We start from the raw sequence: 25,850 nt of genomic DNA on the forward strand, positions 1-25,850 counted from the left end.
GGCAACTGGGGAAGGGGGAAACGCTGCAATATGGCTAACACAAAAACTACAGAGAGCCCTGAATCCCACTTGATATTTTAAAGTTTTCACTTCTGTTTCCTGTACTTTTTAGTCCATTCTTTTTTGTTTGTTTTTTTCAAAATTTAAAACAGAAACACTGCAACATGGGTGCCATTTTAAAAAGAAAAAAAACTTGTACGTTTCCTCAGCAATCAACTAAGGAAACTGAGGAATCCTCAGCAAATTAGCTAACAAAACTGACATGATCTCAGCCAGTCCTCTAACAAACTGATGTGTCCTCAAAGCCTGCAGCAGAAATGGGGCACTTTTCTAGGACAGAAATCAAAAACAGACACCACTTTGATTCGACTCCCTCAAAATATAGAATTAAACAACCAAAGCAGTATGGGTCCAAACTGTTGAATAAAGCGTATTTGATCCTCATGCGTTGAATATACAGAAAGCCTGATGTAAAGTTCACCATGCGGAAGGGGATGTAGGAGGCCAGGTTTGTTTATTGGCACTGGATTATTTTTTGTAACATGAAAACTGGGGATTTGGATCAGGAAGGAAAAAAGTCACTCGGTAACAGTTAAGAATGTTCGTACAAAATCTTAACCATTAAAATGTTGTCTTTGTCGTAGTTTTAAAGAAGTATGGATTTTGTATAATTCTGAGAAGTGGTAAAGGGATGAATTGCTTGGTGTTCCAACTCTGTGATTCTGTGTGTGTGTGTGTGTGTGTGTGTTGTGGTTTGACTGTGATCCCTTTCTTTGGTCAGGGCAAGGTCCTTTCCCTCTCTGAAGAAGACTTTGATAAAGAAGTTTCCAAAGGGATCACCTTCATCAAGTTCTACGCTCCATGGTAAGCAATGCACACAGGGCATTTTTGGGATTACTGGTATTTAGCATACAGTCCCCTCTTTTGTTGAATGCTTGTTTTTATCTGCTTTAGTCTTTTGAATCTAATTATGCACTCAATACGTCTTTGCAGCCTTTACCTATTAAGTAAATTCTCATCTTACCTGGTAGTAGTTGTTCCCTGTCTTCATGTCATGCTGAGATGATGATGATAATAACTGCGCTTATATACCGCTCTTCTAGACAGACAGTGCCTTACCCAAAGCAGTGAACAAGTTAGTGTTATTATTATCCCCACAATACAGCTGGGGAGCTGGGGCTGAGAGGAGTGGCTTACCCAAGGCCACCTACTGAGCTCATGGAAGTAGTGGGATTCGAACCAATAGAGTGCTGATTCGCAGCCGAACCACTTAACCACTGTGTTACAGCAGCTGAAGTTATCTGTGGTAAACTCTTAATTTGTTTGTAACACATTACTTGTAGCTGCAGTTTAGAGGTTTGCCTGGGACTGTGTGTGTATGTTTCGTTCTTCCAATGAGTTAATATTTTGTTGATAATTGCTACTAAATTTTAGTGTGAATAATGGATAGCCCCAGCATGGCAGTTGCTTGTAGTACAAGATTACAGTGTTAAGCTTTAGGAGATTCAGATTTGCCAAATTAACATACTTCGTATGTTACCTTTCTTAATTTGGGTAAGATTCATAAACAGAACAAACACACATTGGTTTGGTTCAGATGTTTTCTCCGATGCGTGGATGGAAAGTCATCTTGTATGCTTTGTACATGTGTATTGCATTTGAGAACTAGTTCCAGAATACAAAATGTAACATATGAAGCAGCCCCAAGAGCCCAAAATTTGGGGATGAGAATTCTGTTGCCAATGTGTATCTGACAAGTTTCCTGCTGATCCTCATGTGGATGTAGGGGGAAGCGTATTTGGTATGTTCAGAGGATGGTGAACAGAAGTGCCTTTTGTTAAGCTGTGTTCTTTGGTAAAGAAGGCTGTACCTTTGGAGGAAAAAAATTCCAGACATGATCTTAGCTCCCGCTTTTTAGATGTATCCAAATATTCCTGTGGTCCTTCTTCACATCCATTTCTAAAACTCTGTGCTGACATTTTTATCTCATGGCCAAAGTGAGACTATATAAATCCTAAGAATTTGGTTGTGCTGTAAATTGTGAAACTGCTTGTAGTGATGATATAAATGGGAGGGGGAGGTGTTCGTGCGATATGGCAGTCGAGAAAACTGATTGTGTTTGAATTTGGGGGCATCAAATCTGAGAGCAGAGAGAGAACATAGAGCTGCGTAATTCATACTCTGAGATAGAGAGCTGGATCACACAAGCACTTTTGTCGTGGATTTCTCATCATTGAGAGAATGTATGAACATGATCGCTTGAATTGCTTTGTTTGGTTTGGTTTAGTGAGCAAGAGACAGGTGAGAAGCCCTGATGCATTGTTTCTCTAAAGCCTGCCACAGTGGCTCAAAGTGCCAGTTACCAGGTCAGATAGCAATAGAAGAAGTTGTGCCAGTATTTATCTACAGAGGATGAGGTTATATATGAAAGCAATAGGGTAGTTGTGGAATTCATTAAACTTTTTAAACTGTAGCTGCACTCCAAATATAACTTCCATTCTCTCTTGGCTTTGTTCTAAAAAGGGAACACCACAAGGATGCTAAATATCCAGAACCGAGGGCTGTGTTAAAGGATATTCTAAATGCCACCCAACCAATTCCCTCTCACATTGGCAACAGTTATTTCCATGAAAACCTGCAGTTTAGACTAATGTTTACTACACAAATAGCTGGTATCCTATTCCTGTCTACCAAAATTATGTACACAATTATAGATCATTGTATACAAATTGACCTTTTTCTCTTCCATGTCAACTGTTTTATGTTTGGCTAAGTAGCCACTAGTGAGCTGAGGTCTAGTTTTGCCCTTTACTGTGTTTTAAGTAAATATTAACATTAGGCTGCGTGACAAGCAAAAAAGCCCATCTCATCTTAGTAGTTTTCTGTGTGTGCCATGAAATAGCCTTCTAATGTTCACAGTGTATACCAAGAAGGTTTAAAATATTTGCTTTCTTGGTTTCTGAGGTGGGGAGTAGATTTTTACCACTTTTATTATACCCTGAATCAAACCCTGCTCTGTCATAAACGTATAGAACGACTGTGAGCATGATACATCTGAAGGAGGTGGTTTTACCCAAGCCCCCTCTCACTGTTTCAGCACTCCAGTTTGTGGTGTGTTTTGCTTGCAAGGCTCTCCAGATCCTCTGAGAGGTATTTGGGAAGAAAGCAGATGCCTAAGGAAGGGGAAGGCAGAGAAAACTCCTCTGCCAGGCCCTCTATTGAACTCTTCTACTGAAGCCAGCCCAAGGGTTCCATATATTTTGGCTGGCATTGGTAGCCATCCAGAATTTTTGCTTGCCATGGAGTATGTGCATGCATGCATGCACCCACACACACCCCAGTTTGGAAGGAGTGCAAGCTTGTCCCTGACCACAAGCTGGTTAGTGCTTGGAAAGAAGCAGGTTGGGGGTGTGCACCAAAAAAAAAAATCCAAAACTGGGTTTCAGGGATTTCAAACACAAATGCAACCTCAACCCAGAGAAAGCCCAACAACCAAACTGAAGTCCCCCCAAAACCTAAATATCCCCTGGACAAGCTGCCCAGCCATTCTTGTTTCCTATGGGGGAAACATTTCCAAGGAGGCTCTGAGGTAGAAACACACGAGGGCAAGGCTGTCAGTGGCCAAAGGCACACTCCCAAATGCAAGAGAAAGCCCAACAGAATGAAACTGAAGCAAGAGAATGGATGGAATCCCCTTCGAACCAAAGTGAATCAAGGGGACCAACATCAGACTAGAGAATTGTGTCAAAACAGAGAATTCCACCCAAATCAAACAGAAGCAAGGGATACTGATGCAATTTAGCCCAGTTGGGCCGTTGTCACTCACAGATGGCAAGCAGACTAGGAGAGCTCCTACACAGATTGGCCACTCACTCCCCCTCTCTTCTTGGAAAAAAAGGAGAACGCCAAGAGGAAACCAGCCAGAGGCTGAAGCTACATTTCCTGGACTTACCCAGATTTATCCAGGAGTCTGGATCCAGGTTCTCGGATCAGATCCGCGAGTCTCTGATTTGATTCAGGAATGCTGGATTTAGATTGGCAAAAATCCGTTTTTTCCCACGAATCCGGATTGCACACCCATAGCAGTACGACATTTGCTATTTACCAGGCATCTGCAAGGGTCTCTGAGGTCAGGAGACTCCCTTCTCCTGAACTGGAGGGAGAGGAACAGTTCTCACTGACCTCAATGGGAACTTGTGCTGCCAGATTAAAAGATGCATTTGCCAGTGGTGATTAGACCAAGGGCGTTTGTGAGCCTCTAGTGTAACAAAGAATTTTCCTACTGAAGAAGGATATCTATTTTTGGAAAGAATCAGTTCTGTGGAAGAGAATGGTTGAAGTAAATATGAATTAAATTCATGTTTTATATTGTATGTTATATTGAGTGGTCACTTCTCAGTGTTTCTGATTTTATGGCATTTGTATGTAATGGGGCTTTGTATTTGCATTACCATTCTTTTGAGTATTATTAGATATGTGTAGCAATTCTATAATATTATTAAATTTAGAATAATGAAAAGTTGTGCATTTTTCACGAACTTTTTCTTCTTCTAGGTGTGGTCACTGTAAAAACCTGGCTCCCACTTGGGAGAACCTCTCAAAAAAGAATTTTCCAGGCCGGATGGATGTCAAGATAGCAGAAGTAGACTGTACTGTTGAACGCAATGTCTGTAACAGATTTTCTGTAAGTGTAGATACTAAATGTTGAAGTCACTATTATGTGGCCTTCTCATATGATGCTTTGGAAGGCTTTCTTTCAGGGGAGAACATGAATAAAGGTTTATTATGATCACATATGTGAAATCCATAGGCTAGGATTTTGAAAGCTTCTGTGCATGTGCCAGAATTATACCAGTCCCCCCGCCCCAAGTTGTTAATTAGTTTAGGGAGTGGTTTGCCAGCTGCTTTCAGAAGGATATGCAGGGCTTTCTGTGCGACCTTCTGAATTCCCACCACACCTTCCTGGAAACTGAACTACATCCTGATTATCTTTCCTGCAACATACAAGTAAATGATAGACATATTGCGGAGCTGATGATTGTAGCAGTGGTGGTGATTTAACAAAGGTCAGATACTACTCTTTAAAGCTGAGTTTCTTCTGTGCAAAGTTTAAAGTACTGTGCAGAATTAGAGGAATTTCAGGAGATTCGTGTGTCGCAGAGGCATAGTTTAACCTGAGACCGCTGCTTCTAACACTCTTTACATTTTGCTTTCCTTGTGAAGGTGCGTGGCTACCCAACTCTGATGCTTTTCCGTGGTGGGGAGAAAGTGACCGAACACACTGGAGCCAGAGATCTTGAAACACTGCACAACTTTGTTTTGCGGCAAGCAAGGGATGAACTGTAAAAAAAAAATGTACCTGTTTGGATACTGCTGCCCTTGGCTGTGTCTGCCCAGTAAACGAGAGAGTTGAATCATGGTAATGTTAAGAGTTTTCCAGTAGTGGTTATTGGGAAACTGAATATGTTCAAGCGTGGTATCTTCTGAGTGTGTGTGTGTGTTTCTTGCAGCCCTACTGCATTGGCCTTGAGTGTGGCTTATAACAAGTAGTCACTGTTCAAATTGAGAATATTTTCAGTATCGGTTGCATTAATGAACTTCCACTTGTCCTATGATGAAAAAGTAAATTGTCACTTTGAGACAAAAATAAGTGAGGAAAGGTTGAAATTAAGGGGACGTGGTAGATTATTTTCATTAGTGGGTGAAGCAAGTTTGAAAACTTGCATTCATACAGCAAATAAAGCTGCACATCGTAACTTTATTTTATTGTACTGGTAAATTGCTGCATTTTAATGAATATCATGCAGGTGCACATTCAGAGACAGGTTAAATGGAAGTTCAAAAAGAAAACACATACGCACACTTTAGGAAGATACTCCTGTCTACTCTGGGTTGCTCGATTGCTGTTCTTGATTTCTCCTGTCAGGGGAGATCGGAAAGGAAAAGTGGTGGTGCTCGAACATGTGCTTGCTTACCAATGAATTGTGCTGTTTGTCAGGTAGTTTTCATAATTTTTAAAGCTATCAGTCCCTTTTAGTCATCTGCAAAGCAATTTGGCTCCCTTCATGCATAATCAGTGTTCATTTAAATGATCAGATAACACAAGATCAGATCTTTTTAAAAGTCCCTTCTTGGAACCATAAGCAGAGTCAGAGTTTTTAGAGGTAGATCAGGGTCCAGTGGCTTTATTATTCTCTAATGAGCAAAATCTTAAGAGCTGCTGACAAATCTTTTCTCATTTTAAATATTATTGCAAGGTACTGTAAACGACAGAATCAGCTTCTCTGAAAAACCCTTCCCTTTTTTAGTTTAGAGCATTCTCTCTCCTTCCTTGTGTTCCCATTTAGGGTGCTTTCCACGCAGGGATGGACAGTGCAACAGCAATGGGGCTTCCACGTGGCAGGTTCCTGCCCCAGCCCCCCAAAAGCAGCCACCACTCCTCTCCTCTGTGCCACCAGGGCTTTTGCAAAAAAATCGGCAGTAGAATATCATTTTAGCAATATAATTTTAGGTGGCTAGGCATGTTGGTCTGCAGTAGAACATCAGCTGAAGGGAACTCTGACTCTCAAAAGCTCACACCCTGAAAATCTTGGTGGTCTGTAAGGTCTGTAAGTGAAATCCTGCTTTGCAATAATAATAAAAAAAAGTAAAGCCCTAGCACCTTCTATTGCATACATGCCTTTACACTTACATTTTTGCAACAAAAGAGTCTAAAGGCTTTTTTCTTTAAATGAAAGCTGAGAATTCAGAGACCCTGGTACGCACATTGGTATAATGTTGTATCAATATAACGATATAAAGGCAGACATGCCTTGACATTTATCTCTGCAACAGAAGAGGCTAAAGACCTTTTTCTTTAAATGAAAGCTGAGAATTCAGAGAACCTGGCACACACATTGATGTAACGTCGTATTGCTATAACGATATTCTAGTGCCAATTTTTATAAAAAAATTAAAAGCCCCCCAGAGGCAAGTGGAAGAAATGGCCACTGCTGGGACAAGGTTAGGGAAGATGGCTGTCATTTGAGTGAGAAAATCCAAATTTTCATACACACACAGTAGTCATCCAGGCTTTAGTGCAATCTTTTCCCCAAATTTCAGAGCAAGTCAGGTTTAAGAAAGATCAGAGAAAATACACCCAGGAGATGTATGAATGCACACAATGCTGTGTGGATACAGAGGGGAAAAATAAAACACTCCCCAAAAGCATCAAACCCGAGGCAGATAATCTGTGCAGAAATGGCCTAGGACAATAGAAAGTATTCCACATGGAGGACACAACTAAAGCCAAAGAATCTCAAGCGCCAGTTCCGATGCAAGACGAAAGTAGGCCAGCAAATTAGATTTTAAAACTTACACTAGTCGTTATATGAACCTATATTGCCGTTTCAGGAAGGAGTTGTGGCTTGTAAAAATGCACAGACTTGTCTGTAGAAAGATGCTCTTGCCATGTGTCTGTCTCAGTTGGGATGATGCAACTTTCACTAGCCATGTCTGCATTTTACTGCTTGTACAGTAGTACATTTTCTGTATGAAAGGCCAGTTCCCAAACAATTTTTTTTAAAAAGATGGGCATACGGCAGATACATCAGATCACCAGGTAAATTTCTGCCTTAAAAGGAGCCTTTATTCATGACGGCTTTTTAAAAACCTTCTAATGAAGCACAATCTCGTGAACACACTGAGCTGTGAGCCACGAGTTTCTTGTACAAAATCAAGTGGTACAATTGTTTACACAAACATACTTTCTGAATAAAATCTTTTTTTACAAAAAAAATCTTGTTTTGCTAAATGATACATCAAAATTAATATATCTGACAGTTGCAATAAATTATAATTTTTCATTTATTTACAAGAAGTCTTTTAAAAATGCAAGTAGTCAAAGGGGAAGTGCACTTTTCTTGTAATTTTTGCCTAGGGAGAAATTTTCCATTGTGTGGAGTCAGGTCTAGGCGATGTATTTATGTACATTAAACCTTTCATTGCTCAAAAGGCGATTTTTTCCTCATGTCAGGGAGATCATAGAGACAAAGTTTGTATTTCGAGAACCCTCACTTTTAACCATTGTCTGAAGCACGTCAATTAGATGAGGGTAGGGATTTAGACAGTTTTCCGCCTTACAGTCGATTAGTTCGACATAGATTTTTGCTGTTCATTTGAGGTACAGGAAGTATACATGTGTTCATATGAGAGAGAGAGAGCAGCAGTGGTGGCAGAATGTATGAAAAAGCTGTCAGAACTGGCAACAGTGAGTAATACAGAAGTTGTCTTATAAGCAAGAGTACAAATAGCATCTTGCAATCTATTGAACAACTGGACTGCTAGAAAGGCAGAAGATGTGCTTGATAATCAGGAACCAAAGGTAAATTTCCAGTTGTGTTGTTTTTACATGGACAGGGACGGAAGAGCGGCAAAGGCTGAGATGGCTGTTAATGGTAATGTTTTTACTTGCGCTTCTAGGAGGAAGTCCAAGTGCCGCAGTTTGCCCAGTGCAAGTGATCTAGCTTGCATGCCTTTAGAGTTCAATCTTGAATAGCTTAGTTTGACTGTATATGGTCAGAACTTTGCCTTTTTGCCATGAATTATGCATTTATTTTCCGTCTTATGGCATCAACTAGAATTTGATGAGTGCTTGCTTAGCAAGTCCGAACTGGAGATCAAAACAGGCAGGTGTGTATCTGTACCCTTTTGCTGTAATAAGATGAGTCTTACTGTACAGTTTATGCTTGATATACTTAGAAATTGTGAAACCAGAAGAGCCACCATTGTACAATTGCTTTAGAAGTTACTCAAGTAGCACTGGAGTTCCTTGTGGTTTTGCTTATTGCTCCTTAAGGCACAATGTTATTCTAGAAGCATTCCGTTTTCTCTTTGAGGCACTGGATGAAAGTCATTAAGAATAGCACATCACGTTGGTCTTGTCAGTGACACCCACATGCTCTTACCACCATATTCCTGTATTTTTTCAAAATGACATTGGAATTGTCATCAAAGTAGAGAACCGATATTGCGTTAAGTTTTGTTGGAGCACAGCATGGTTTAGGAACGTACTTCGGATTCATAAGATGAACCTGTTTAAGGAAAGAAAAACTGCCTATTTCATTTGTAGCTCCAGCCTGTTTTTTAATGTATCCCATTTTATCTTCACAGCCACCCTATGAGGTGCAGCAAACATTTTTATGCCTAATTATACTTAGTCCATGTTATTGCCTTGTTTCATGGTGTATATATATAAATACATAAATATATTATACAGATAAAAAAACTTACACGGCGATAGATAAACTGGTCCCTGTCCCTAAAACTACTGATTCTCTTGAAAATGGTGTGTATTTTTTTTAAAAGGCTTTTAAGTTATGCCAAAGATCAACTTGAACAATTCTCTCTCTTGTGAGAGCCAGTGGTGGTGCTGTCAATAGATGTGAGAATCCTAGATACGGATTCTCAGTTTAGGCAAACTTAGTAGCTTTCCTATCTAACAGGGTTGCTGTAAAAGCCAAACGGTCACTCTCCGCTCTGTGAAGGAAAAGTGGGATATAAAATTAAAATTCCCAAATTCATATCTCCCATTTCAGGCCAATATCCCACCCACCCCACTACCTCATCTGAGTTCTCTACTCCTCCCTGCCTGGTTGATAAGGTGCTTACAGTGATGGGCCAAATTTATAATTCCGAGTTTATGCTTCAAGTATATTTTATTGCCTACCCTAAAACACCCAACACAAATGCTGGGAATATACATTACTTCTCTTGTCCGTTCCATCAATCACATATTGCTACAATAGGAAAGAAGAGAAGAGAGACGAAGTGGAGCTTCTTCCTCCCCCCTCTCCCCAAACAACCACCCGCTCTTAGGGAGTACTTTGGAGAAGGGTGGCAATGAACTATTTAACTACTGCTGTGGGATAGACTTAAATTTTATACTTACCAAAGTTTGTACAATGGCATGATTGGTGGCATTCATGTGAGCATTAAGTGGGAAAGAACATTCTCCATCACAGTAGTTTGCTGCATAGCCCTTTGGTGCAATTATCCAGTCCTTAATAACAGAAACATTATATGGACACGTTAAATTAAAATAATTTCACAGCTGTTTAACTCCAGAAATGTGAGAACCACACAGAGCTTAAATGCTGTGAATCGGAACCAACTCTTATAAATTGGCTTAGCTGACACGTATTTTAGGGAACACTGCTATTTGCATTGGTGTAACCAAGGCTTTTTTTCAGCTGGAACGCGGTGGAATGGAGCTCCAGCGGCGCAGAGGGCAATCTAAACTCCCCTCTGTCTGGAGAGCAGGGGGCAGGGCCACCAGCCATGTGTCCATTTTTTCCGAGGGCAACCCACTGAGTTCTGCCACCTCTTTTCCCAGAAAAAAAGCCCTGGGTGTAACAGAGCAAAGAGGTTAAAGGGAAGAGATCCCCATTTGCTCTGGTCACCATGAGGCCCTTCCTAAAGGCAAGGAGAAGAAAAATGGATCTCTTTAATGTTAAACCATCAAGATAAACCTCTACAAGGTAATAGCAAAACAAAAAGAACAAATACAGGAAAATTTTAAACAAGAATTAAAAGGCGTCAGTGATGACAGAAGCTATTATCAACTTAACTGTCCAAATAAAGAATGGCAATGTTCTGGAAGAATTCAGTATAAACATGTAAACAATACTTCAAGATACAGTTCTGATGGTATTTGACAACTTTATGAATTAATTGTGTGTATTGCGTTTTTTAGGTAGAATGCTACCACTGTCATACTTTGGATCCAGAATTTTGTAACTACAGCAACAAAGGATTATTAGAATAATTATATCATATGTTTGCTGCCTGTGGAACAAATGTATTCGGGGCAAATCAGCCGATATACTGACCTTAACAAAATGGCTTACAAAAATTTGACTGAAATATTGAAATGACTATAAAATAGTGGTAGAAAAGTAGGTAAGTTTGTCAGTACTGTGACCGTTGTTTTAGGAACATGTCTATAGAAGTAGAAGTGCCACATACCTGCCATCCCAAGTCCTGGAAGCTAACATAAAGTTCATGCTTCCTGCAAGCTGTTTTTAAATCACTGCTGTTATAATCTGTTAGGAAATATAAGAGAGCAAATCCATAAAAATGGTATCTTTAAAACTCTTAGCACCACAGTGTTGCTGAAGACGTTTTGTGGTTCTAAATACATGTTCCTACCTGGTCTTTTTCAAGTTGCTCATTTCAGTAAGGTTATCTAACAGGCTGTTTGTCTTCTCACTTCTTCAAGGCAAGATAATTTTGAATGTAGCCTTGTGATAGGAACGTGGTTGACGGAGGCTAACGTGCTCATGCCTGTGCCCCCTCCATGCACAGGGTTGTCTGTACCAGGCTAATATTATTTGTTTATTTTATGTCATTTATAGTCCGCCTTTCTCACTGAGATTCAAGGTAGATTCACAGTATGAGATCAGTACAGTCAGTTTCAAGGACATTTCCATAAACAATGCCATAGGGTAAATAAACAAGTTTACAAAGACGTAGCATTAGTAAGAATCCAATACAGAATTGAAGAAATGCTGGAACAGAACATAAGCAATTCTAGGGCTGACATCAGGCAACATGAAGCACAGGTAGCCCATAGGAGCACATATTTAAAACAACAGATAGTATGTAAGACAGCATAGTGGTGAAGTCTATGGTCCTTAACTCATTACTGAAGCATCTGAAACCCCCTCCCTGCAATGCGAAAGCTTTTTTTATAATTGGGTTTTACATCATTTGTGGAAAGCCAAGAGAGTGGGGGCTCTCCTGACCCCCTCAGGCAGGCCGTTCCACAGGGTAATGGCCACCACAGAGAAAGCTTGTGTACGGGCTGTTGCTGATTTTGCCCATGTGCAAGTCCAGGCTGCCATGTTTCTATTATCACAACATAAAGTATTGATAATTGTTGAATCCACCAACATGCTGTTCTGTTGTTTTACAGAATTTGGATGGATCTTCTAAACACCTGCACCTCTGAGTCAAGATGTGGATACAACTGCAATACAGTAGTCTTGTATTTTACAAACCGTGTCATCCTAAACTCAACTGCACCCTTCTAAGCCCGTTGATTTTGATGGACTTAGAAGGATGTAACTCTGCTTGGGCTGGCATTGTAACTTCCCATAATTTTGAATACTTTTTGAAAGCGGGGGGGGGGGGGTGTCTTAAATTTGGTTACAAATTAATACACTGCCTGCAGACAGGCAAGAGGGCATGCAATATGGACATATAGGTTGGAAGTGCTGTCTAAATCCACTGAAGTCAACAGGCTTAGAACGGTGTAGTTCTGCTTAGGGTTGCGTTGTACGAATAGTTCTTTAAAAGAGAACTGTGAGAAGACTGGGGTTTAGCTTTTTAAATGTTGTATTTTGGGACTTAAAATAGCTGTTTGTCAATCAAAATGACCAGAAAGGCTGTTAACTGGCTTCTGTTAAATATGCACTTCCACTCACCAGTAATTTTGTATAACAAATTTGAATGAACTTTCTGAACAAGTTTTCTGCTTTGAACTTGAGACTACTATCTTTGAATTGAAACAGAGTGTATGGTGGGGCGGGGGGGGGGGTCAGTTCAAACTAGTAACAGAAACGCAAGATTTCACATGGTGCAGATCAGCTTGTAGATGAAAAATCCTGCTGCTATACACTCCTTTATGGAAAAAACCCCAACACACTCAACCATACTCTTAAGTTTAATAAAACTGGCATAAAGGTTAGGCTGAAATCCTTCTGCCTGACACGCTGGTTTTGTATTATTCAAGAAGTTGTAACAGAAAATTAAAACCTGGAAAATTAGTAAAAGCTTCAAATTAGGATCAAATTTGAAACCCATCTTAAAGATGAATGAATAAAGCTATTGTTAGTTTTTTAAAATATCAAAACTTTGCAGAGCCCCCTATGCTCCTGAGTTAAGATTTAAGAATTATTTGATGCAGCAAATGAACAGAACAAAGGTTTGCTTCCTGCCAATTTGGAAGAGAATGGTCCTAGATTTCTTTTTGTAAGTTTCAGTACTAATGAATAGTCAAATCTAGATTTGCATCTGTCTGTATTCCGAATAATATGGATACAAAGTGAAGCTACCTTCTGAAAGCCCCAGAGCCCTGCAATGAACACCTCTCTGTACTGAAGCTTGAGACAAATTTGCTGTGAAGTAGTTGTTTAGAACATGAGTAGGCAATCCCTGGCATACATGCCAAAGGACAACATTTTGTTCAGCACACAGGGCTGGTTCTCTGCCCAAGCAAGGAAGGTAAGCTTGAGGTGCCCACTGGGGTTCAGCTTGCTCCCAATGTGTCTGGCTGAGTACAACCCTCCCTCGCCCTTTTACTTGCTGGCACACCAACAGCATCACAAGTAGATGTTGCAGTTTGGGGCAATTTAGCCAAAAATGTTGCTTGGGTTAGACTCAAGATTGATTTCAATGACTATGTTCTCTAAGATCCAGAGGAGTTATCCGTGTTAGTCCGCCATAGCAAAATAGCAGAGTCCAGTAGCACCTTTAAGACTAACCAACTTTATTGCAGCATAAGATTTCGAGAGCCACAGCATCTGACAAAGAGCTGTGGTTCTCGAAAACTTATGCTACAATAAAGTTGGTTACTCTTAAAGGTGCTACTGGATTCTTTGCTATGTTCTCTAAAACGTTTCTGACTCTTATCTATGGCTAAGCAGGTACACAAAATTTACTTAAATTATCTCCCTCGTTAAGAGATTGATCAGGTTCCACCAGATAATTAATAGGCATAGTACATCAAACCTATTTTGAAAGGGGTATCTGGGAAAGCACTGTCCCCATATACAATATTTAAGTTAGGACACAGGTCCAGATAAACTAGTCACGCTGCTAATAACAGCCTATTTAAACAGAATCAGTTTGGATGGGAAAATTAAATCTTAAATCTCCTGTATCTAACCATGAAGTTAAGTGCAACCTGTGTATATCTAAACCACTGCTATCCCTATTTTCCCAGTTCAGAGAATCCTTAAGTGCTCAGATTTCTCTGAAGAAAGCTCACAGTGTGTAGATTGCAACTGAGAGCTAAGTTACAAGAATTGAATTACATGAGGAGGAGCAGGTGAAGGGAATCGCAATGTTAGCCAGGAAGCTGAGTTTTAAAAGAGAGCGGCTTTGTCAATTTCCCCTTCTACAGATTGCTGCTCAGGTGGTTTATTTCCTCTTCACCTCTTAGAAGGGGAGTTGTAATGCAGAGCTTTCAGGAGGCAAAGAGGAAATTAACAAACCCTGCAAGCAGTAATTTCCCTGGCTCTGCAGAGGGGGGAAATTAACAAAGCCTTCTGATCTCTTGAAACTCAGCTTCCCAGCTAACATTGCTACACCCTTCACGTGCTCCTCTTCTGTAATTTTTCTCTTGTACCTTGGCTCTGAGGCCTGTGGAATGGACCGCTCAGGATAACACACAAATGTTCTGCATGAAAATGGATCAAATGTATCCTCAAAGATTCCTTCTTTCCTTTACTGTTCTCTGCAGTACTTCGCTTTGCTCCTTGCGCCCCTCAGAGGTACCTATGTTGCTGCTTCCCCTCTCCTGTCTTCCTTCCTTCCTGCCAGCTGCCTTTTGAAGATTGGGCCTGAAATGCCCCCCTTGCCCATCTGAACAATACTGGGCATGTGGGTACCAACAAAGTTCTCCACCTCTCATCTCACTCAAGGACCTTAAATAGATAGTTGTGACCTCACTGTGGCACTCCGGTAATTGATTTACCGCAGTTTTATCCCATGGCCAAACATTATTGCAAATTGCCTTGCAAGCTGTATTGGTTCATTTATCTTCTCTTATATCCCTCCCCTCCTAAACCAAATTTTTATATCCACCATTGCCTAAGTCCCCTTTGTTGACTATTAATTTTAAAGCTGTGATTTGAAATTGCTAAGTTAGGCGTTGAGCTAAAACTTTTTAAAAAAGAGACCTTGACACAACAAAATTGCTAGTTATGTTGTTTCCCCTCTTTTTTTAAAAAAAAATACTCATCATCTGGTTGTTGCCAGAAAAAAAAGATCGTATAAAAATGGCAACTGTGCTCAATATATCTGTTCTGTCTAGGGCTTTGAGTCATTATTGCCTGCCTTCACAGCAGTAAAAAGTTTGTTTGTATTGTACTTAACAGCAGGGAGAGGCAGGGAGTCTATATTGCCTTAGACATCACCAACACAAGATGTCAGCCAAGTTACAGTTCTATAATAAAATCCTGGACTGGTGCACACATTACCTAAGTGCTTATTATATCAATGCTACATGGGAGGAACAGGATTCCATACTGGGGGGTCTGAATCTATTCCTATCATTACTGAATAAGCAAATTGACTTTCTGGCAGATAGTGGATCATCATGTTATTCTATACTATTTGATGCATACAGCTGGATCACAATTGTCGCTAAGAGACAGCAGTTATAGTGAAGCAAAGTATTAACTTTAATACTATATTAAATAAAGTACATTACATAGCTTTACATGCTAGGCTTTTATGGCTCAAGCAAACTAAAATCCCCCTTCCCATCACATGTGAGCAGTGTAATAAAAGAACAATAACCTAGCTGGTCCTCTGGGATTTTTTGTGCATCCTAAACCATTTCCTACTTGCTTCTGTTAGTCTAGTCCTGTTTATACGGCTTATTAATTCTTTTACCTATGATAACATTATTTAATTAGCAAGATTTGGGTTCGCTATCATCTTAAGGACCAACTAGATTTCCAGGGCCTCTCGAAAGCTCATACCCTGGAAATCTAGTTGGTCTTTAAGGTGCTACTGGACCCGAATCTTGCTATTCTGCTACAGATCGACACAGCTACCCACCTGAATTTATTTAATGGTTATAAAAGGGATGCTTTAAACCAGTTGTTTGCTTGAGAGTACAGTACTTGATCTGGAGAAAGAAAAAAGGGAGCTTGCTATGAAGAAGACAGTCTAAGTAAAATAACTAATCGTTCTTATTCTACAAATGGAGAAGTACTTTTCCATAGACTGGGAATACAATTCAGCAAAAACATATACCGAAAGGAGAGTTTCAGTTTATCACGAGGCACAAAGATTGGTCAGCAAACAGAAAACATTTGCTTAATTTGCATCAATATTTCAGAACTTTTTCAACCAGCTGTAATGCAATGTAAAGCCATGTGACTCAGCAAACACCATAATGATCTCTGAGACCAGGGTCGTTTCCACACAGCTTACCTTGTTCCGGAAAACAGCGAAATCTCGCACGAAATCGCACGAGAAGACGCTGTTATTGCGTCTTCTCATGCGAATTCGTGTGATAACAGTGTCTTCTCATGAGATTTCGTGCAAGATTTCGCTGTTTCCCGGAACAAGGTAAGCCGTGTGGAAACAGCCAAAAACAAGGTTGATGGATAGGACTGAGAAACCCCATTTTAAAGTGAAGGGGGAAGGAGATGATTGTTTAAAGGTAAAAGGGCCATTGTGACGACAAACAGAACTCTTCGAGACAGGATGGCACTTAGTATATGGGGAAAGGTCAGAGTTTACTAGCAGAGCCTGTATTCTGCATACAGAAATGTATAATCTACAGGGTCTCTCAAAAGCTCATACCCTGGAAATTGTTGGTCTTTACGGTGCTACTGGACCCGAATCTTGCTCTCCTGCTACAGATCAACACAGCTACCCACCTGAATTTATTTAATGGTTATAAAAGGGATGCATTAAATCGGTTGTTCGCTTGAGAGTACAGTCAGACCCAGCCTTGCTGTTTGAAAAGAAGGTTGGTGCAGTGGCCAAGAGTACTTTCCATCTGGTTTTCCCAACTGTCCTTTTTTTTTAGACTCAGCCAATTTGGCTACACTGATCTATGCTTTTGTAACTTCACAGTTGGATTGCTGTAATGCACTGTGTTTAGCTGTCCTTGAAGACAGCCCAGAACCCACAGCTGGTCTTGAATTTGGTTTTAATGAGTAATATTTTAATTATTACTTGTAAGCCACCTTGAATCAAGAGGAAAGGAGAGGCATAAATATTTTAATTAATAAAATGAGGAAGACCCCAGTTCAGTCTCCAATTTCAAGGAACTCAGCAGGGCTGGGAAAGACCTTGGAGAATTGCTGCCAGCCACAACAGACAAGTCAAGGCTATATTCAATATACAGTCTCTGGTGCAGTATAAGACATCTGTTCTTATCTCACAGTACAACAGCTGGTTTCACGAAGAATAGTAAAAGTGCTACTGTGATCCCTGCTGAAGTGTAGCTATGGTCACTTTATGCAGAAAGAGTAAAATTTTAAGGGAATAATCTTTCAGATGCTTATTTTTTAATTGATTTTTTTTTACTATTAACGAAATATTGTGAAGTAATCTATACCACTGCACCAAAGCGACCAAGTCCAGCCTTTGTCAATGCAGTGCAGCAAATACAATGCAGCAAGAAATCCAAAAAGTTAATCCAGAGTTAATGGGCTGTAACTGAAATTATTTATCGAAAAGGAGTTGTAGAAGATAAATACACTGTGCACCCAATGATACACTCAACAGTAGAACGTGAAACAGCATCAGACTTCAGGTGCAAAGGTGATACTCTTGAAAGAAACATACTTCTTAAGGGTTAGAGCCAAACCTTACCAGAAGGGCACTTCAGCTACTGTATGTGTATGTAGTGGAAAAGAACAAGAGTCCAGTGGCACCTGTAAGACTAACAAAATTTGTGGTAGGGAATGAGCTTTCATGAGTCATAGCTTGCTTCTTCACAAGTGTGTGTGAGTGTGTATGGAGGGGGGGGGGTGATTTCTCCCAACTGCCCACTGCTATTGCAGATTTAGATTATTCTTAGGGGTTTCTCCTGAACACCAAGGGAAGTGTTTCAAGAGCAACAGTGAGGGGAGGTGGGAAAGTTGTGTTCTACAGGCAGAGCTCCACTTGTATTTGGACCCAACTCTATGAACAGGTCAACTGCTTAGCAAGGATTTTATATTACTTTTTTAGTGGTTTAGGAGATCAGCCAGTGAATCCCAGAGAGTTTGTTGTAGTACATGTATGTTTCACTACAGGCTAAATAGCCGTTTTGAGGGACTACAGAGGTCAGAGAAATGGCAGAGGTGAAAGGGTTAAACCCTCCCCTCACACCACAGTAATGAAATACTCACCCCCATGACTAGTTCTGACTTCTGTTTGATCCCCAGCTGAGATGCAATTAGTTCTAAGAAATTAAATTTCACTCAGCCCATTAACAGAAATTGTGTAAATGATATGGCAGTCAAAATAGCATATATTTCAGATGCTAACTCAAAGGCACAACTGAAATACATTCTTAAAGGTGCTAAACTCAAAGAATAGTTTAAAAGATTAAGATTGTACATGGCACCCTCTCAGAATAGTGTTAACAAGGAACCATGATCTCACAGTTATGTGTTTCTCTGTTCATATTAGACAAGCAAAATTACCACTACATAACACAGAAATAGCATGATTACAGGCAAAGGAGGAAGACATACAGAGTGGAGATTTCAGTAAATCCAGTTTTTCTCATCATTTAACAAGCTGTATCTGTCAAAATTCTCTCCTATATACAACTTTTAAAGGAATAAGGTCTTCCTTCCCCAATGTAAATATGCTGTAATTTCAAATGAACACCCTGAATACACTAACAAGATGCTCTAGGGAAAAGTGGGATAAAAATATGTTAATAAATATAATTTAATAAATAAATTCCATGTACAGTACAGGATTCTCTTACTAAGGCCATTTCACTTTTCTTTACTCTTCTCTGAGTTTATTGGCAAAAAAGAAAAGAAATCTCGAAACAGAAAAAACATCCCTAAAAGCAATTCATAAACGTAAAGTGCTAGGGAAATTATAATCAATAATCCCCCCCAAATATTTTATTTCCACATAACCGAGCAGTCATTTAAGAAGTTACCTGTGCTGCTGGATGCTCTGGAAACATCCTGAGGCTGGGTGGAGCGGTTCCGACTCTGCTGCCTGTGCGTGCCGGTGGCTGACCTAGCCGTTCGAACATGAACTTCGCTCACTTTGAAAAAGGCCACCATGAAAGGCTGTTTGTCATAAGGGCCATCGCGACCTATTAGTCCTGCTTCTCTAGGGTTTATACTGAGGCCTATAAATTAAACAAGCACCAAAAAAAAGCGCCATGTGTTACATAAAGAGCACAGTGTTTCTGAATAACTCTTTTTGACCAACGCAGCTTCTTTCCCACAAATAGCATTCTCTTGTCCCCTTTTCCTCCCTTCCCTTCTCTCCTGTAATTAATATGCATGATACTCTGATTTGCAGAGAAAGTTCAAAGACTGGATAGCCTTGCTTCTTTAAGGTTTCATATTCAGCCCTAATTTCTGTTGCTCATGCTGTGCATATGGAAGGCCCCAGGTGCAAACTCCAATGTCTCCACTTAAAAGAATCTCCATATCTACCTTTGGCCATGAAGAACCACTGCCATTCAGAACAAACAGCACCAAGTTAAACGGAGTAATAGTCTGAGTCAGTATAAGGCACCTTAAAAAGTTCACATGTTCTATTCCCAACATGGGAATCTGCCATCAGAATGAACTCTACCTGAAGCCAACAAAAGATATTCTCCCAAAATGCTTGGCTCCAGTGGCTCATGGCATGATGTGAAAGGGAGACATCACATGAGAAATCCCACCAACAAAGTTCCTTTCCCTAACAACATTAAACAGCACAGGGATAGAAGCACGTTTTGGCATTACATCAGTACTAGTATCCTAGGAGATGACTAACCAGCTTGTTTGAAAGGCAGAAAAACTGGGCTGAGATTGGTGCCCACTGAGGGTGCCGGCTAAGTTCTAGAAGGCACTTCCACTGCCCTAAGACACTGGAAACTAGAATTTTTTTCAATGCATCTCCAGTGAATTCCTTGGCAAAACATCACTATCCACAAGTCAGGCACCTCCAGTGTTTCACATGCACAGATATGGGACAAGCCATAGAAAGGGAGCAAGTTTCAGTCTTTGCTGTTGGATCCAGAGCACAACCATCACATCCCAGCTGCATGTTTGGCTGCATTAGTCAGATCATCACATCACAGCTGAATGCTATAAACATAGCTTCCAATTAATGATTAGGTCATTGGCCAGATGTTTCAAGTATGTTGGCCTGTTACCTACCATCCCTGGTCACCACACTCATCTGGAGTCCCAAGTTATGCTGAGGGTTTATCACCCACATGTTACTGGTGGCAGTGATGTCAAACTCTAGCCAGCCTTCTTCTGAGGCCCACACCACTCTGGTATCCAGCAAAAACAGATCTGAATCTCTGAAAAAAAAGGAGGGGAAAGCCTCAAAAAGAGGAAACATGAGAAGCATCACACCATTATTCTCATCCAGATTTCCTGTTGGCTTTGATAGCTTCAGTGATGAGCAAGAGGCAATGTTTTCAAAAGATTCTCACCTGTCACTTATATGGCATGGTGTTATTTATATTTGGCTTTAAATGGGGGGACGGGAGGGTAATGCAACCAAAAGCAAACAGAAATGACATAGAAGGAATAATAAAGCTAAGACATAACCCTGAATTTTGAAATCAGTAGGCAATCTTTTTGGCCCAAGCCCATCTGTGAAGATATTTGTGCACCAGCATTCAATTTGAGGAGGGGGAGAAAAGGATTGTACTTGGACAGATACACTAGGAACAAGCAGAGCCTGACTGATACTGTAAGTTCTGTGCTGTGAATCTATATCTCCCCACCTTCCCATATTTAAAACACTAAAAGAAATGGTTGTTTTTAATTGGGAAGAACAGCTGGAAGAGTAGTATCGGACAGTACTAATTCTTTCTCTGCCCATAATTTCTCTATTCCAAATTACTCTTAAACCACTTTCCCCTCTGAAGGGATCCCAATGTATATTTGGAAGAGGAGAAATTATGGGTCTGAATGGTAGGCAGAAAAGAGTTAAGTGTATACATGCCCCCCAATTCTCCTTATCAAATCTTTCCGATTCACAAGTAGTTAAGCCCCAAGAAGTTATTGACTTAAACTTAGTGCCTGCATTAATGATCCACTCTTGCAAATTGACAAAATGTTTATTCAAGAATGGTGGGAATGAGCACAATGAAATCTATGAACTGGAATACAACCAGAGTTTTTTTCCCATGGGAAGATACAGTTTGATAATTGCCTTTCATCCAAAGTCACTCTCATTACGTTCATTCACATAACATTATGCTTATCTGGAGCAATGTGTTGGTGACCCGAAGATAATATTCCCCATTTGAATCAGTGTCAATTATTTTCTGCATCAGATGTTCTCTTTTATCGGACATTTGTCTTTCATGTGCAAACCAATCCTGTGGCCCAGTTCATAGGAGACTTTATGATAGGGTTTCCGCAATCTTCAGATACTCCTGCAATATCACTAAGGCAGATGTTGTGGCCTTCAATGGTTAGTATAAGTGCTCAAGCAAGGTATACAAGTGCAAATCCCAGAATCAGTTCTGGCCTACACGCTATATAGAATAAAGTAATAGACTTCTGAACTGTACCACGTAGGAAGGATGTATTTTTGAACACTTCTTCGTGTTAAAACAAACCCCTCTTTAAATTTAGTAAAATAATATAGCACAGAGAGAGAAACCATTGTGTTCATATACATGAAGAGAGTTTTTTTTAAAGGGAGCATTTAAATGGAACATTTTAAAAACGATTCCCACACCCACGCATTTGAAGCAGTTCAGAACTCTCATTGAGATGCTATAATTCACTTTATTCTGCATACCGTATTGGGGCTGAAGCTACATATACCATAGAACGAGGGCCAAACTAGATAAGGCGGCACCCTCGAGTCTGACACAGAGATACCACCACCATTTTAAAGCCTAAAATGGGCAAATTAAAAACCTGCCTGGGCCTGAACCTGACCAGGCTCGTGATGTGGCTGGATGAGGTGGACGTGCTTCCCTCACTTGCCTTTTCAAACTGTTCATTCCCCCATGCACCCCAGATCTGTTAAGCTTTCTTTTGGCAGGATTTTAAAAAAAAAAACAGAAATATTCAAAAATGGTCTCTGCCTTTACAATCTGCTGCCTCGAAACTGCTGCCTCATCCTGCTGAATCAGTGGGCCTAGATCAGTTCTCAGATTGTCACACCACCATAAGATTGTCAGATTAGCAATGGAATTGCAATGAGCTGCCCAATCCTAAGAAGGGAGGTGAAAAGCACACGGAGTGGAATAAGGCTTACACAGGCATAAATGGCACTTACGTAGGCATAATGCCCCCCTCCACCAACACCCGCCCAAGGCTCATTACTGAAGACGGGCCGCCACCAGCAGGCACGCTTGGTGGCTAGGCAGAGGCATAAGTGCAGTGCAAGCCTCCATGCCAGCGCTGAAGGGGGCGGAGGGCGGGCCATGAGTTAGCTTCCAAAGCTGCCCCAGGCCCGGGAACGCCCCCTGCAACGGCAGAAAGTTATGCCACGAGAAAAGGCAGTGTAGCCCATAGGCGCCCATTAATCGGGAAAACTCGGACCTCCCTCCTGGTGCCCAGCCCCGCCCACACAGCCCAAACAGGGCATAGGATGGCAAATACCGTGGGGCCCAATCAGCATGCGATATCATGGTGGATGAGCCCCTCTCCCTGTAGCAAATCAACTCTCCAGGCACCCTACATAACCTCTGGCTGCGCTGCCCTTGAACCCAGGTAAGTAGGGAGGTAGGCTGGAGGCTCTGCCTGACAGCCCCCGGCAGTGGGGACTTAGTGCAAGGCAGGAGACTGGGTGCTTACGCTGGCAGGCCACGAGTGCACTAGGGGGGGACATAGTGGAAACTAAGAAGCACTTTACATTCACTCCAGGGAAGAAGAACAAAGTCCAAAATGTCTAACTAACAGTTACCACCCAAGTCCTCTTGCAGGTTATCTGACTCCAGAGTCCTGGCTCAGGAAGGGGCGAGGGAGCACTGACAGGTAAGAATGAGCTGGTGTAGTGGCCACCCCGGCTCACTGATTTTTGCCAGCTGCCCTCCTCACCTGAACCCTTCCGACCACCAGCCTCTGCAGGTGAAGCTTGCTTTTGGGGGCGGGGGGCAACAGCTGCCTGCCACAAAGGCAGTTGCCCAGAAAACTGCTCTTGACACAGCCATGGGGAGGGTGCACCAGCTACTCATCTGGGGGCTTTGCTCAGACTCCCTCAACAATGCCCTCTCCCAGCAGAGGAGGAAGTGCAGCCACAGGTCACGTTGACTGGGTGTTTGTAACTGGAGGGCGCTCAGCCCCCTGACTTTCTCCCTCACAGAATAAGACCATCCCAATGCAGAGCGCTTTCTCACCAGAGGGTCATGTATCATATGGCTGCGGGTTGAACCTGTGACACTGGATCTGCCCTGCCGCCGCTCTACCAACCATGGATACCCTCCCAGAATGTGGCAGACTGGGCTGGGCCTAGGACCGCACTACATCTCTTGCCACACATGTGTCTGTTTCCCATGCAGGCAGGTCACAACTCGTCCAGGAGACCATGGAGCATGGCTGTTCCAGCCCCCAGTGATCCTCTGCAAGTACCATTCAGGTCCAGCCCAGGCCAGAGAACAGTTCCCCAAGGCAGCCCGCATCTCAACCTCGCCCCTGTGAGGGCAGGATGAGGAATGGGTTTTGTGGCTCCAGCTGCTGTGCAAACTGTTTTTGCTCCCTTTCCAGCCAAGGGACATTGGCAAGACACATTTCCAGAGGAGCTCTTCACCTTTTCCAGTTTAATAAAATGTGTGTTTGAAAATAACAAACTGCCTGACTATTTGCTTGCTTGTCTGACGATGACAGTAGCCCCCTCTCCCCGTAGGGATGTTTTTTCACACATCCCTGCAAATGTTTACTGGCTCAGGGCTGGAATGGATGGGGTGGGCTCTGCTGCCAGAAGGACAGGTGTCAAGTGTTGCCTTGAGGCCTCAACACAACAACACCGAACAGGAGGCCTCATCCAGTTTCCCTGCCCCCTTCCCCCCTAAATGTAACTTCAGGCAGTGAGGTGGGAATGGAAGTGTGGCCCTTGAATGTCTGGGGGGGTGGGGGGCACCACTGAGGACTTTCATTCTCTGACAGACAGAGCTGCTGGCATCTGATAAGCCAGGCAGATGACCACTGCATGAGGGGGAAGGGGGAGGTTGCTGCAGGGAGGTAGGGGATGTGGAGCGATGTTGAGATCTCTGGGGCTCCTCCTCCGGGAGGATAGACCACTCTCCTTTTCGCTGTTTGCGGAAGCAGGGATGGATTTGGGAAATCTGGCATGGGGAGGGGATGGATGACAGCCCCTGGAGCAGTTTCTCTGATCCTTCAGGCCTACAGTCCACTCTGGTGGGCGTCACCCCAGGACTGGAGCATGGATCTCAAGATCCAATCCACCTTCTCCTCGCTTCTTTGCGATGCAGTCATGTACTCAAATGGCGTTGCTGCAAGTCCGTGGGCATTTTTCACTCCCATCATCTCCAATGCGCCTTCTGGCCTCTCACATGGTTTCCAATGGGCATTCCTGTCACTCATTGAAGAACCCGCCCCCCCCACCTGCCTCTCCGGGACCTGGGGGCTGATCCCAAGTGCTGCAGGCTGCAAGTGCAGCTCTCACCGGGTCCTGCTGCCTTTCTGAGCTCTCTTTTCAGGGAAGGGATGCATCTACCTTGAAGAAGCAGTGGTGGTGGAGTTTGCAAATGAGCAGTGTATCCACTGATAGCCTGCTCCTTGTTGGGAATGGGACTGGACAAGCATGTGGGCAAGCACCCCATCTCCATCATCAGTGTCCCCCCCCCCAGGCAGCGCTCCTCTCAGGGCAGGTGCCTCTATCGGGGTACAGAGAACCCGATCGTGGGGGTCTCTCCCTGAAGGGTGAGGGCGTGGCAGCTGGGGACAAGAAATGTAGTCCAGGACTGGCTACGCCTTCTCTGCCTCTCACAGCGCTGTCAACTGCTGCTGCCCTGCAATTGGTCAATCCTGGCAGCATTGCCTGGGCGACGACAGCGCACTCACTCCTGGCCATGCCTTGCTGGACTTGGTTGGCTGGCCCAACACTCCCGCGAAAGTCCTTAGGAGGCAGACGAATTGTGCTGCATTTATACTGACACATGGCTGTGGGCGCTAGATGATTAGGCATTAGGATTCCACAGAAAGATATAGAGTTTTCTGTATCAGTTCCATCAAACTCTGCTCCCATATAACCCTCATTCAGAAACAAAAAGAAGGACAGGCAAGATCAGTTCATATTAGACTGGACACAATGTCCCTGATACATAAAACCAAATAGCAAGAGGCTGTCATGCTTGTAGAAATAATATCCCACTTGTTCCATTAAAATTTTTGGTTCTCAGATATTAATTCTCACAAAATGTCACCTTTACTGATCATTTTCTGAATAGTAAAAAGTTAAATAGACTAAATTAACATTTTTAATACTGGTGAAGATTAGTGTTGTCAAACATCTGCGGGAGCAGGAAATCCCCCACCCCACCCCCGCTCCCATTTCCTATCACTGCTTGTGCAGTCAGCAAGAGGAAATTAATCTTTTAAAAGGGCCATTAGGAGATGGTCTGACATTACTTCCAAGGACAACCCAGAAGTGATGTCAGTCCTTTCTAAGAATTGCTGAAAATCATGGTTTTACCATAGAGTTTCTGAAAATTCCTAGAGAGATGTAACATCCTTCCCCCTAGAAGTGATATCATGCCATCTCTGACAATGCCCCTATACCCCTCCCCCTGCCTAAGTCTTCCACTGGTTGCCATACCTTGCAACCCTAGTGAAAATGCACCAAAAAAACCCCTCCTTTACATTTTGTAATCAGCCAAGTGCACTTCAAATACTCTTTCCTTTACTGGTACTGAAATGATACGTTCTAAATGACAACATTTAAACCATAAA

General features: G+C 42.1%; 2 protein-coding genes across 2 annotated transcripts in view; one reads left to right on the plus strand and one right to left on the minus strand.

Annotated features, from left to right (window-relative positions):
* The window catches only part of TXNDC5 (thioredoxin domain containing 5), a 41,431-nt gene extending 33,654 nt beyond the window's left edge, over positions 1–7,777 (plus strand). The window contains exons 8-10 of the mRNA XM_054985500.1: positions 782–864; positions 4,555–4,684; positions 5,224–7,777. Of these exons, the coding sequence (XP_054841475.1) occupies positions 782–864; positions 4,555–4,684; positions 5,224–5,346 (336 nt within the window). The 3' untranslated portion in view covers positions 5,347–7,777. The remainder of the gene's footprint in view (positions 1–781; positions 865–4,554; positions 4,685–5,223) is intronic.
* Positions 7,778–7,878: 101 nt separating this feature from the next.
* The window catches only part of BMP6 (bone morphogenetic protein 6), a 128,063-nt gene continuing 110,091 nt past the window's right edge, over positions 7,879–25,850 (minus strand). The window contains exons 3-7 of the mRNA XM_054985499.1: positions 20,121–20,269; positions 18,896–19,093; positions 11,005–11,081; positions 9,929–10,039; positions 7,879–9,071 (exon numbers count right to left, since the gene is read on the minus strand). Coding sequence (XP_054841474.1) covers positions 8,922–9,071; positions 9,929–10,039; positions 11,005–11,081; positions 18,896–19,093; positions 20,121–20,269 — 685 coding nt within the window. The 3' untranslated portion in view covers positions 7,879–8,921. The remainder of the gene's footprint in view (positions 9,072–9,928; positions 10,040–11,004; positions 11,082–18,895; positions 19,094–20,120; positions 20,270–25,850) is intronic.

Source organism: Eublepharis macularius, chromosome 7 (genome assembly GCF_028583425.1).
Source record: "Eublepharis macularius isolate TG4126 chromosome 7, MPM_Emac_v1.0, whole genome shotgun sequence".
Taxonomy (NCBI): Eukaryota; Metazoa; Chordata; class Lepidosauria; order Squamata; family Eublepharidae; genus Eublepharis; species Eublepharis macularius.